The sequence below is a fragment of the Coregonus lavaretus genome, assembly GCF_964263955.1.
Source record: "Coregonus lavaretus genome assembly, chromosome: 26".
Lineage (NCBI taxonomy): Eukaryota > Metazoa > Chordata > Actinopteri > Salmoniformes > Salmonidae > Coregonus > Coregonus lavaretus.
Genome location: NC_140013.1, coordinates 37,833,412 through 37,846,679, shown reverse-complemented (window position 1 = coordinate 37,846,679; position 13,268 = coordinate 37,833,412). Strand labels below are relative to the sequence as shown.

The following is a 13,268-nucleotide window of genomic DNA, read 5'->3' as shown; positions in this document are numbered from 1 at the left end:
CACACTGTCAGTCAATCAATCAATCAAAGGTAGATTTAGCTATATGAAGTTACCATAAGTAATGGGGTGACTTCGAAGCAGGAGCCCAGTAATCTCCTTAGCATTTGTCCACGCAGCTACCAACTTGCACTAGAGAGGCACGAACTGCACAGACACTCCCACTGGTGTAGTGGAGGGTAATCAAAGGTAAACTGGTGTATTGGAGGGTAATCAAAGGTAAACGCAGTTTACGCAACTTTACTCACAGCATCAGCGTTTGTAAAGTATTACTTTACTCACAGCGATCAGCGTTTACTCTGCGCAACGACCAACTCACCCACCCACGCAAGCACGCACACTCACAGTCATTATCAGCCATTGAGTACGTTTACATGCACACTAATAATTAGATATTAAACTGATTATGGCAGTAGGCCGAGTATGGCATTATTCATGTAAACACCTTAAGGCGTCCGCATGCGTCCCAGCCGAAACAGTTAGGAAGATTTTGTGCATATATTATGATGACATTTTGTGACACTTTTGATAGTTTTTGACTTTGGTGAGGTTTTTTTCGGCTGTTCAGGCACACAACATTTTTTCTGGAGGCAAGCCGAAGTTCAGAGCCAAAGTCTACGCCCCTTCGTCGGCAATGGTAGGGATTCGTCAATAAAGTCTTGTAATTCAACGTGAGACGACTCGTTTTCATGCAAATGTTTTCATTGAAAAATACTGCACCAAACATCTGACATGCTGACCAAACCGCGCGTGCGTCTGTGTGCGCCATCGCGCGCATGTTGATTTTTTTCCTCCCACACCAGACGCGATCAGGACACGCAGGTTCAAAACGAACTCTGAACCAACTATATTAACTTGGGGAAAGGTTGAAAAGCATTAAACATGTATGGCAATTTAGCTAGCTAGCTTGCTGTTGCTAGCTAATTTGTCCTGGGATATAAACATTGGGTTGTTATTTTACCTGAAATGCACAAGGTCCTCTACTCTGACAATTAATCCACAGATCAAATGGGTACCAAATTAGTTTCTAGTAATCTCTCCTCCTTCAGGCTTCTTCTTCTTCGGACTTCATATTGCGTTTGGCAACCAACTTTAAAAGGTGCATTACCACCACCAACTGGACTGGAGTGTGTCTTTCAATCGCCCACGTGGGTAGATGCTCCTAACAACCAATGAGGAGATGGGAGAGGCAGGACTTGCAGCGCATTGAGCGTCACAAATAGAGCCGAGTTCTAGTTTAGCGGCTGGTCACGCAGACTCGTTGACGAGCGCGAGCAGTGTGGGTGCAATGATTGAATAACATGTATGTGTACATTTATTTTGCAACGCACGCGATGTTCACTTAGATGTCAAATTGACCGACTAAGATCTCTTCAGCAAAAACGTCACAATTAATGACAGATTTCTTGAGTTATTTTAGATTAATTCTGTCTAGTTTGAGGAAGCGTATACTGGCTACGGCATCTCAAAATGGACAAACAGTACTATCGCCACTTTTTTCTTGTTTTTCAAGCGAATGTCTTAAGGGAGTATGCGAACACACTCGTTCGGTTCCGCTAGCTGAGTTCGGCTAGGCGCCAGTCGAACTGAAACATGCTGACGCCTTCACTCTGCTTATCTTAAATTGGTGTAAAGTCAAAATCGAAGTAAGCATACACCGATTAAAACACCTGGTTTTCTGAGCAATCTTGAATCTCAAATTATTAGGACAATTATTAGCTTAATCGGCGTTCCAGCTGTGTATTTGATCTGCGCATGTGCCAGCACCGGTAGCGCAAGCCTCCCACATATGCGCGAAAACCCCCGGAAAGTATGCATCTTAGAAATAGTTTCACATGCAAACTTTATATGTCCGAACTCAGAATCAAATCGGCATTTATCAGGTCACCCGATTTCAGATGTGTCATGTAAACAGGATTATTAGGGAAATCATTCTTGCATAACATTTTAAATTGACATTTTACATTTTAGTCATTTAGCAGACGCTCTTATCCAGAGAGACTTACAGTAGTGAGTGCATACATTTTCATACTAGTCCCCCGTGGGAATCGAACCCACAACCCTGGCGTTGCAACGGCCATGCTCTACCAACTGAGCTACACGGGACGGAACAATTATATTAGTCTGACTATCCATAATACAATCGTATTATTGTGTGCATGTAACCATACTCATTGTCTCTCGGTGGGAGAATTCCACTGACAATTCACTGGGGTTACGCAGTTGGAGATTCATGACTGTTCTACACAAAACAACAACACAGAGCACACACACACACACACACACACACACACAATCAATCAGTGTGTCCTGTAGCTTTCATGTTGCCTGCCTTTGAAGATAGAGAGGGAGTGGTCCATGGAAGGGGAGTGGTCCATGGTGGGGCTTTTCAGAGATAGAGAAGGAGAGGTCCATGGTGGGGCTTATCAGGGAAAATTGACTTCACTCCATCTCTCCTTTCATCAGTCACATATGAGACAGAAAAAAGAAGGAGAGAAAGAGAGAGTGAGGAGAGAGAGAGCAAGCAAGGGTGAGAGAGTGAGGGCAGGGAGAAAGAGGAAAGAGATGAGGGACAAAGAGAGAGAGAGATGGGGAGGAAGAGGGAGAGATGGGGAGGAAGAGGGAGAGATGGGGAGCAAGAGGGAGAGATGTACTCTCTATCCCACCTATAAAGGGGAGGACGTGATGTGACATGTTCAGTCTGCCCACAATGTGTCTGACAGACCCAGTGGAGCAGCAACAGCACCCGGGAATAACCAGTAATTAACTAAAAACCGTGCGGAGGTACTGCAAGCCCGTAATTGGTTCTCAGACCTCTTCTAGAATAACTAAGAACATGAAAGAGAAACACAGACTATCTCTCACATACACACACAACATGTGAATGGCAGACAGATAGAACAAAGGGACACTATGCTTTGTTACAGTATATTCTACATTGTACCAGATAGTTGTCACACACACACACACACACAAAGGGAAGACGTGTGTACTGTAAACAATGGCCCGTGGACCTACTCCATACTCTTGTATTAATCGGCAGAGGTCATGTCGTTAAAAATGATCAGTGATGCAAACTAAGGCTCGAGACCGAATGACTACCGGTCTCTATAGTATGGACATGAAATGAGCGGTGTGTGTGTGCCGTGTGCGTGTTTTGTGTGTGCTGTCTGTAATAACCCGACAGCTGTGATGAGCTAGCGAACAACGTTATTAACCATTCACTAACTGACCAACAGCGGAACATTCCTTCTGCGTCAATTGTCTGAACGGCGCGAATAAAATACCTAGTTAGCTAGCTACGTTTTGTCCAAATACACTAAAAAGACAAGGCAAGGGTGTGTTAAAACCCATTGTGTGGCTACAATGCACACTCACATCCTATCTTCTGGTTAGCAATGTTTTACGAGGGGAAGCATCAGTCATTACTCCAGATGAGATGACAGCGATAACATCGGAGCTGTCATGCATGTTTGTGTCCCGTTTATAGTTCATCATCGTACTTCAAATTTGTTTCGAAACATTATCAACTAGCTAACTATGTCCCAAATGCATCTTTAAAAACTACTAGGCCTATAGCTATACCTTTCTGTTGGGCTATTCAACTAGTAGATAGGTCTGGTTGAGGTCTTGAGCCTGAGGAAACGCTATCTAGCTAGCTAGCTAGCTAACCAAACAGCTCGTAGTGCATAGTTGGTTGACTAGCTGGCACAACTACAACCAGGGATTGAAATTGACAGCCGAATACAAATAGCTACAATATTTGCAACACCAAATAACATGGCTTATAATAGCAAGCTAGCTAAGTATCTAACGTTAACGTTACACATCAATGTTATTTGCAAGTCAACATCCCACTGTTTGCTACTAGTTAGCCAGCTATCTATCATAATTTAGATGGAGAGAAATAGCTAGCCAAGTAAAGGGGGAAAACTCACCTTTCTCGGTGGGGGCTGCATGTTGAAGCATTGGCATGAATAGTGTATTCCTTAAGAAATATGTTTATTCCAAAGAAATCCAAGGTAGGCTGGATAATTCGTTAAACCTCCACTGAGGGAAACTGTGAAAAGAGGAGTCAGATTTTGACTCTGGCGGCAATTATAGAATTAAAGCGAACGCTGGCTAAACCAACTCTACACTAACAAGACTTCGGGACAACACTGCGTGCGGGTTCTACAGGAGACAGACGGGGACTGGGAAATGATGGGAAAACCTAGTGAGGCCAGAGGTGTGGAGGCTTCCCGCGAAATGAGGCACAACTGTACCTCCCTGTGGTGATGGAAGGTAAAGGCACATCCAAACAGCGCCAGAAACATTCCTTTATTTATTTTCTACATAGCTCTATAACAGACCTTTCTTGTTTTAAACCGCTAGCAACAACATCCGAATCGGTAGCTCTTGTAATAGGGGCTAAAAAAAACAGAAACGAATGGTTGTTTTACGTGAAACTAACGCCCCCTTGTCGTAACAGACAATACGCCGTTGCTGCTTCGAAAGAAGACTGGCTGCGTCTCTGGACCTGCATAGCAACAAGAAAGTGTAGTCAATCAAGGAAACATCGATTGAAGGTAGAAAGCCAGATCGTCCAGACATTTGAAAGCTAGCCAATCCCAGAAATATAGATTTTCGCCCTAGCTTCATCAATTTACGCTCTTTATTTCAGTCCAAGTCAAGCACACTGCAGAGATTGGAAACGTAGATGTCCTTCACCCTCTACAGCTAGCGACTGGGACGAGCTGCAAAAAACACTCAAACTGGACAGTATTATCTCCATCTCTTAATTCAAAGACTCAACCATGGACACTCTTACTGACAGTTGTGGCTGCTTCGCGTTATGTATGGTTGTCTCTACCTTCTTGCCCTTTGTGCTGTTGTCTGTGCCCAATAATGTTTGTACCATGTCTTGTGCTGCTTCCATGTTGTGCTGCTGCCATGTTGTGTTGCTACCATGTTGTTTTCATGTTGGGTTGCTACCTTGCTGTGTTGTCGTGTGTTGCTGCCATGCTAAGTTGTTGTCTTAGGTCTCTCTTTATGTAGTGTTGTGTTGTCTCTCTTGTTGTGATGTGTGTTTGGTCCTATATTTATATATATATATATATATATATATATATGTATATTTTTTAAATGCCAGCCCCGTCCCCGCAGGAGGCCTTTTGGTAGGCTGTCATTGTAAAGAAGAATTTGTTCTTAACTGACTTGCCTAGTTAAATAAAGAAATAAATACACACATGTAGTACTTTACTTGTGAGGACTTTTTGGGGACCAACAATTGATCCCATTCAAAATCCTATTTTCCCTTACCCCTAACCTAAACCCTAATTCTAATTCTAATTCTAACCCTAAACCTACCGACTTAGCCTAAAATAGCCTTTTTTTTACAAGTGAGGACCGGCAAATTGTCCTCACTTCTCTGAATTTTATTTGGTTTACTGTTCTTGTGAGGACCTCTGGTACTCACAAGTATAGTAAAATGTTTACACATACACTGGCTTGCGAAAGTATTCACCCCGCTTGGCATTTTTCCTATTTTGTTGCCTTACAACCTGGAATTAAAATGGATTTTTTGGGGGTTTGTATCATTTGATATACACAACATGCCTACCACTTTGAAGATGCAAAATATTTTTTCTTGTGAAACAAACAATAAGACAAAAAAAACAACTTGAGTGTGCATAACTATTCACCCCCCCCCCAGTCTCTTGGGGTATGTCTCTATAAGCTTGGCACATCTAGCCACTGGGATTTTGCCCATTCTTCAAGGCAAAATTGCATTTGCTACGCCAGGGTTGTGGGTTCGTTTCCCATGGGGGGCCAGTATGAAAATGTATGCACTCACTAACTGTAAGTCGCTCTGGATAAGAGCGTCTGCTAAATGACTAAAATGTAAAACTGTAAGTTGGATGGGTTCCGCTGGTGTACAGCAATCTTTAAGTCGTACCACAGATTCTCAATTGGATTGAGGTCTGGACTTTGACTAGGCCATTCCAATATATTTAAATGTTTCCCCTTAAACCACTCGAGTGTTGCTTTAGCAGTATGCTTAGGGTCATTGTCCTGCTGGAAGGTGAACCTCCGTCCCAGTCTCAAATCTCTGGAAGACTGAAACAGGTTTCCCTCAAGAATTTCCCTGTATTTAGCGCCATCCATCATTTCTTCAATTCTGACCAGTTTCCCATACCCTGCCGATGAAAAACATCCCCACAGCATGATGCTGCCACCACCATGCTTCACTGTGGGGATGGTGTTCTCAGGGTGATGAGAGGTGTTGGGTTTGTGCCAGACATAGCGTTTTCCTTGATGGCCAAAAAGCTCAATTTTAGTCTCACCTGACCAGAGTACCTTCTTCCATATGTTTGGGGAGTCTCCCACATGCCTTTTGGCGAACACCAAATGTGTTTGCTTATTTTATTCTTTAAGCAATGGCTTATTTCTGGCCACTCTTCCATAAAGCCCAGCTCTGTGGAGTGTACGGCTTAAAGTGGTCCTATGGACAGATACTCCAATCTCCGCTGTGGAGCTTTGCAGCTCCTTCAGGGTTATCTTTGGTCTCTTTGTTGCCTCTCTGATTAATGCCCTCCTTGCCTGGTCTGTGAGTTTTGGTGGGCGGCCCTCTCTTGGCAGGTTTGTTGTGGTGCCATATTCTTTCAATTTTTTTATAATGGATTTAATGGTGCTCCGTGGGATGTTCAAAGTTTCAGATATTTTTTTATAACCCAACCCTGATCTGTATTTCTCCACAACTTTGTCCCTGACCTGTTTGGAGAGCTCTTTGGTCTTCATGGTGCCGCTTGCATGGTGGTGCCCCTTGCTTAGGGGTGTTGCAGACTCTGGGGCCTTTCAGAACAGGCGTATATATACTGAGATCATGTGACAGATCATAGATTGCACACAGGTGGACTTTATTTAACTAATTATGTGACTTCTGAAGGTAATTGGTTGCACCAGATCTTATTTAGGGGCTTTATAGCAAAGGGGGTGAATACATATGCACACACCACTTTTCCGTTATTTATTTTTTAGAATATTTTGAAACAAGTTATTTTTTTCATTTCACTTCACCAATTTGGACTATTTTGTGTATGTCCATTACATGAAATCCAAATAAAAATCAATTTAGATTACAGGTTGTAATGCAACAAAATAGGAAAAACGCCAAGGGGGATGAATACTTTTGCAAGGCACTGTACACACACACACAGTCTCAGTGGTTTAGTAGAGCGCTACACTCCAATGAGTCAACAGTTAAAGGAATGCATTACAGTTGAGATTGTTTGAGGTCCATGTAATGAGTTGGCACCTGTGTCGATCTCTGACGTGAAAGATACAGTAAAAATAAAGAAAAGGTACGGTACAGTTGAGTGGACAGCAACATGAATTGTCAATTTCCCAGTGTTTGGTTTTCGCCAGGCATAATGTGACCCATGTTGTCCAAAAAGTTATACTTTTGAATCATCTGTGCATAGAACATTCTTCCAAGAGTCTTGATAATCATCCAGGTGCTTCCAGCTGCTTTTTGGCAAACTTGAGTCAACTTTTAGGACGACATGGGTCCCATTATGCCTTGCGAAAACTAAACACTGCATTCCACAGTTAGAACCTCATACCAACGGTCATGCGTGGTGGTGGTAGTGTGATGGTTTGGGGATGCTTTGCTGCCTCAGGACCTGGACGACTTGCCTTAATAGAAGACTTGCTCTGTATCAGAGAATTTGCTCTGTATCAGAGAATTCTACAGGAGAATGTCAGGCTATCCCATTTGTGAGCTGAAGCTGAAGCGCAGCTGGGTCATGCAGCAAGACAATGATCCAAAACACAATCAAGTCTACATAAAAATGGCAAAAAAGCTACAATTTTATGTTTTGGAATGGCCTAGTCAGTTCAGACCTAATCCCAATTGAGATGTTGTGGCAGGACTTGAAACAAGCAGTTCAAGTCCTGCCACAAAAATAGAGAAAATCAGAAAGGGTGCAAATACTTTTTCACAGCTCTGTACATCCTTTAAGCAGGGTTCATACAGACATTGGCAAGTCAAATTCAAGGACATTTAGGGACTTTTTCAAGCACTTAATTGTAATTTTCAAGGACCTCAGTCTTATACAATTGTATAATTTATATCATTGTACATGTAGGGCCGAATGTAGAACTCCCCTCCCCCCAAAAGTATGCAAAAAGTGTCAAATAAAATACAAAATAAAGTAGGCCATTATCACTTTAAGAATAATAAAAATGTTAGGCCTTGCCAATTAATTGATATTCAATTTATTATTACATTCTAAACTATGTGAGAATAATGAGGACATTGCCTGGCTAAATAGATTGGATGCATGTATGGTGATTTTTCTGTAGCCTATGAGGCCAACGCAAATACATGAATAGTGGTAGCATTAATCTCACCATGGCTGTTTTTAATAATGAGAATGTTACCAAAAAAACAGGTTCCTTTTTTAATGGAAGGATTAGTATGGAAAGCCAAGTTGAAGCCAACATTAGACGTTGTCATCCTCATAATAACTGCACGTGGTTTTACCGCAACAGAGAAGGGCAACACCCTTCACTTGAAGCAGCAGGAAACAAACGAAAGTGGCCACATCGCTCACAAAAACGGATAAAAAATGAAATCACTGATAATTATAAGGGAGCAATAATAACTTATATTCTGGCTACAATCATTACAAGGACTTTTAAAGCACCACATTTAGGAAATGTCTGATTTTCAAGATAGGCCTATTCCAGTACTCCAAATTTAAGTTAAAGCAGGCTACTTCAAGCCCATTGTACTGTTTAAATTGCAGGTGTAACATGGAAAACTACATGTATTTGTCATTTCATTACCAGATCATATTGTGAATATGCCCACTATTCTATGTAATTTAGTGTCATTATATCCAGAATCAACCAGGTCTCATAGGCTAGACCTAACATAGTAAACGTAAATCCGGGACACTCAAATTAGTATGATATGTTATGTTTGATATGGTATAATGTGAATGTCTAGCAACCCAAAGGTTGCGAGTGCGAATCTCATCAATGACACATTTAGCATTTTAGCTAATTAGCAACTTTTAAACTACTTACTACTTTTTAACTACTTTGAAATGCATGTTAGCAAACCCTTCCCCTAACCTTAACCCTTTTAGCTAACCCTTCCCCTAACCCTAACCTTAACTCTTTAACCTAACTCCTAAACTTAACCCTAACCTTAACCCAAACCCCTAACCCTAACCCCTAGCCTATCTAACGTTAGCCAGCTAGCTAGAATTCGTAACATCAAATCAAATGTTATTGGTCACATTCACATATTTAGCAGATGTTATTGCGGATGTAGCGAAATGCTTGTGTTCCTAGCTCCAACAGCGCAGTAGTATCTAACAATTCACAACAATACACACAAATCTAAAAGTAAAAGACTGGAATTAAGAAATATATAATTATTAGGATGAGCAGTGTTGGAGTGGCATTGACTAAAATACAGTATAATATAATACAGTATATACATATGAAATTAGTAAAACAGTATGTAAACATTATTAAAGTGACTAGTGTTCCATTATTAAAGTGACCAGTGATTCCATGTCTATGTATATAGGGCAGCAGCGTCTAAGGTACAGGGTGGTAGCGGGCTAGTGATGGTTATTTAACAGTCGGACGGCCTTGAGATAGAAGCTGTTTTTCAGTCTCTCAGTCCCAGCTTTGATACACCTGTACTCACCTCGCCTTCTGGATGGCGGGGGGGGGGGGGGGGGGGGGGGGGGGACAGGCCGTGGCTCGGGTGATTGATGTCCTTGATGATCTTTTTGGCCTTCCTGTGACATCGGGTGCTGTAGGTGTCCTCGAGGGCAGGCAGTGTGCTCCCTGTGATGCTTTGGACAGACCGCACCACCCTCTGGAGAGCCCTGCAGTTGCGGGCGAGGCAGTTGCCATACCAGGCGGACTGAAAAACAGGATGCTCTCAATTGTGCAACATATCATACATTTTGCAAATTCGCAACATATTGTACATTTTGCAAATACGTAACATACTGTATAATATTTATTTTAATTTGTATCCTACACACTCGGTGTCCAATCAGAGGCACAAAAACATGTGAAAACATGAACACATTACCTTGACGCTTTCTCTGTTAAATGTATCAAGACCCTGCTGTAAATCAAGCAGACAACAACAGACGATCAACATCAATTCGCTAGGGATATTAGATCCAACGTGGATCCAGGCACAACTGTCTTCACCAGCGTAACGAATGAGACACCAACATATTCTGGACATTCCTCGCGAACAACTTTTTTCCCACTCGGGCTGTTGTTGCATCGCATGCGCTACCACAACAGCTGTTGGTCACTTGACTGCCATTCCGAAAATTCCTTCCTAGATTAGATGATAACGTGTGAAAATATCACGGCGTAACTAGTCAGCTGGGCACCAACTGCACATCGAATAAGTATTATGCATAATTATTGAACAACCACATTAATGACAGTATGAATTTAGGTTTTAAGTATCAAGGTAACGTGACTCTTTCAGGTTAGAAGCATTCGATTTGCAATCGCATTTATTCTTTTGGATTTGTGTGCCCATGAAAACTGTTTTCACCCAGTAACATAAGAAGATATGTCTGAGATCTCTGTACAAAAAACTGTCTGACAGCTAGATCCAGGATTCTTACAGGGTTCAAGTTCAATGTCTAATTTAAGTGATTCATGCTTAATATATGATATAATAACAATTTACACTGCCATAAATGCAAGGACAGAAAAGTAATGTTTTATGTCACACGATTTTGGAACAAATCTGTCAAGACACCAACCATGATAAAGGGTTAAACATTCACAAGACCCATATGTATGTGCGTTTGTAAAGGTGTTCAGGTGTCTCATGTGCTCCTTACTGCAAAACCAATTGCCTTCTGGGACAAATAAAGTTGAAACTTGAACTTGAACAGATGAGCGGGTCTCACTCACACCTCTAGCCGTGACAGCTTGTTAATCATCCAGGTGGGACAGTGTTGACAGAGCTAGCCCCAGAGCAGAGAGTAGGGAGCCGGCCTGGGGTTATGGTTACGGTTAAGGTCATGCAATCATTAATAAACAGTGTTTTTGGAGCAGGTAAGACATAAATCACACTTTCTCACCGTTCTCACCACCCACACAAACCTCTATGCCACAGAGAGGGGGGGGGAATGGCTGCTGTCTGTCTGACTGTACTTCTTTAAGATCTCCTTAATCATCTGTCCATTCATGTTTTATTTGTGGTTTGGTTTTATATCTACCCAGGAGGGTCTGCGTTTCGCCAGTTAGTCAGGTGAGTCTCAGCGTTGATGTTTATACCTGTGATCGCAGGTTACAGTAACGTTTGTGTGTAATGGGTGTGGTGGTGGTTTGGGGGTGGGGGGGGGGGGGGGTAACATTTTGGGTCATTGTACATTTATCAGTTTACTTCCACATAAAAGCCTGAAGAGATTTGTGAGCTTGCCCTGTTCCTGTCCCCGTTCCGGCTCGCGTGTGTGTGTCAGATGTGGAGAATAGTTATGTGTATGTTATATGGAGCAGTGTTTTCCTAATGGTGGGTTAGGAATCACTACTGGGTTTAGTTGATTCCTTGTGTGTCACAGCCTAGGTTGTGATCGATTTCTGATTGGTCTGGCTTGAAACTGGGTCCTGGCTATAAACATTGGTTTTATTTACTTGATGTGTCACAATAACTCAAAAAGCTTCAGGTAGTTCAACAGACAGCTCGACAGACAGACAGCTCAACAGACAGACAGCTCAACAGACAGACAGCACGACAGACAGACAGCTCAACAGACAGACAGCTCGACAGACAGACAGATCAACAGACAGACAGCTCAACAGACAGACAGCTCGACAGACAGACAGCTCAACAGACAGACAGCTCAACAGACAGACAGCTCGACAGACAGACAGCTCAACAGACAGACAGCTCGACAGACAGACAGCTCAACAGACAGACAGCTCAACAGACAGACAGCTCAACAGACAGACAGCTCAACAGACAGACAGCTCGACAGACAGACAGCTCAACAGACAGACAGCTCAACAGACAGACAGCTCAACAGACAGACAGCTCGACAGACAGACAGCTCAACAGACAGACAGCTCAACAGACAGACAGCTCAACAGACAGACAGCTCGACAGACAGACAGCTCAACAGACAGACAGCTCATAGTGAGAGAAAGCATCCCTCCACTCAGACAGACACACACACACACACACACACACACACACCGCCATTCAAGATCCACTGCTACAGATATTATTTTACCCCAGTGAAATTCCACTCATTCCTTTATTATTCATATTTCTCTGTCTGTTGAGCTGTCTGTTGAGCTGTCTGTTTGTTGAGCTGTCTGTCTGTTGAGCTGTCTGTCTGTCGAGCTGTCTGTCTGTTGAGCTGTCTGTCTGTCGAGCTGTGGTCAGACAGACAGACAGACAGACAGACAGGCAGGCAGGCAGGCAGGCAGGCAGACAGACAGACAGACAGACAGACAGACAGGCAGGCAGGCAGACAGACAGACAGGCAGGCAGGCAGGCAGACAGACAGACAGGCAGACAGACAGGCAGGCAGGCAGACAGACAGGCAGGCAGACAGACAGACAGACAGGCAGACAGACAGACAGACAGACAGGCAGGCAGGCAGGCAGGCAGGCAGACAGACAGACAGACAGACAGACAGACAGACAGGCAGACAGACAGGCAGGCAGACAGACAGACAGACAGGCAGGCAGGCAGGCAGGCAGGCAGACAGACAGACAGACAGACAGACAGGCAGGCAGGCAGACAGACAGGCAGGCAGGCAGACAGACAGACAGGCAGACAGACAGGCAGACAGACAGACAGACAGACAGACAGGCAGGATCTACAGCTGAGCTCTGCTGAGAGGGTTTTCTTTTGTATTGACTTTAGACACAAACATCAACTTGTATTAGTTATAGAGGTACAGGTACTGTACCCATCTAGATAATTCTACAGGGTGTGGGGAGGTAATATTGTGAATGTGGGTATTGGTGATTACTAACAAATGATAGTTAACAAAGCTTATCATATGAAACAATATAATGGCCATAATTGATACGTTCACATGGATCGTTAACCAAACAAAGTGCATAATGAGTTATAGAATCCGAAGTGGCAACTTCTACTTTCCAGAAGACAGAGCGGGCCATAGCTAAACTGTTGCGTACAGTAGGTAAATCTTGATCATGAGTCCCTCCCTGTCTATGTGTGTACAGGCTGCAGCTTGCCAAACATGCTC

The 13,268-nt window shown here is 43.0% G+C and overlaps 1 protein-coding gene across 1 annotated transcript in view; it reads right to left on the bottom strand.

Moving 5' to 3' along the window:
* The window catches only part of LOC311101651 (F-BAR and double SH3 domains protein 2-like), a 77,887-nt gene extending 73,709 nt beyond the window's left edge, over positions 1-4,178 (bottom strand). Inside the window, 1 exon segment of the mRNA XM_084142791.1 lies at positions 3,936-4,178. Coding sequence (XP_083998917.1) covers positions 3,936-3,956 — 21 coding nt within the window. The 5' untranslated portion in view covers positions 3,957-4,178.
* Between the last annotated feature and the right edge of the window lie 9,090 nt (positions 4,179-13,268).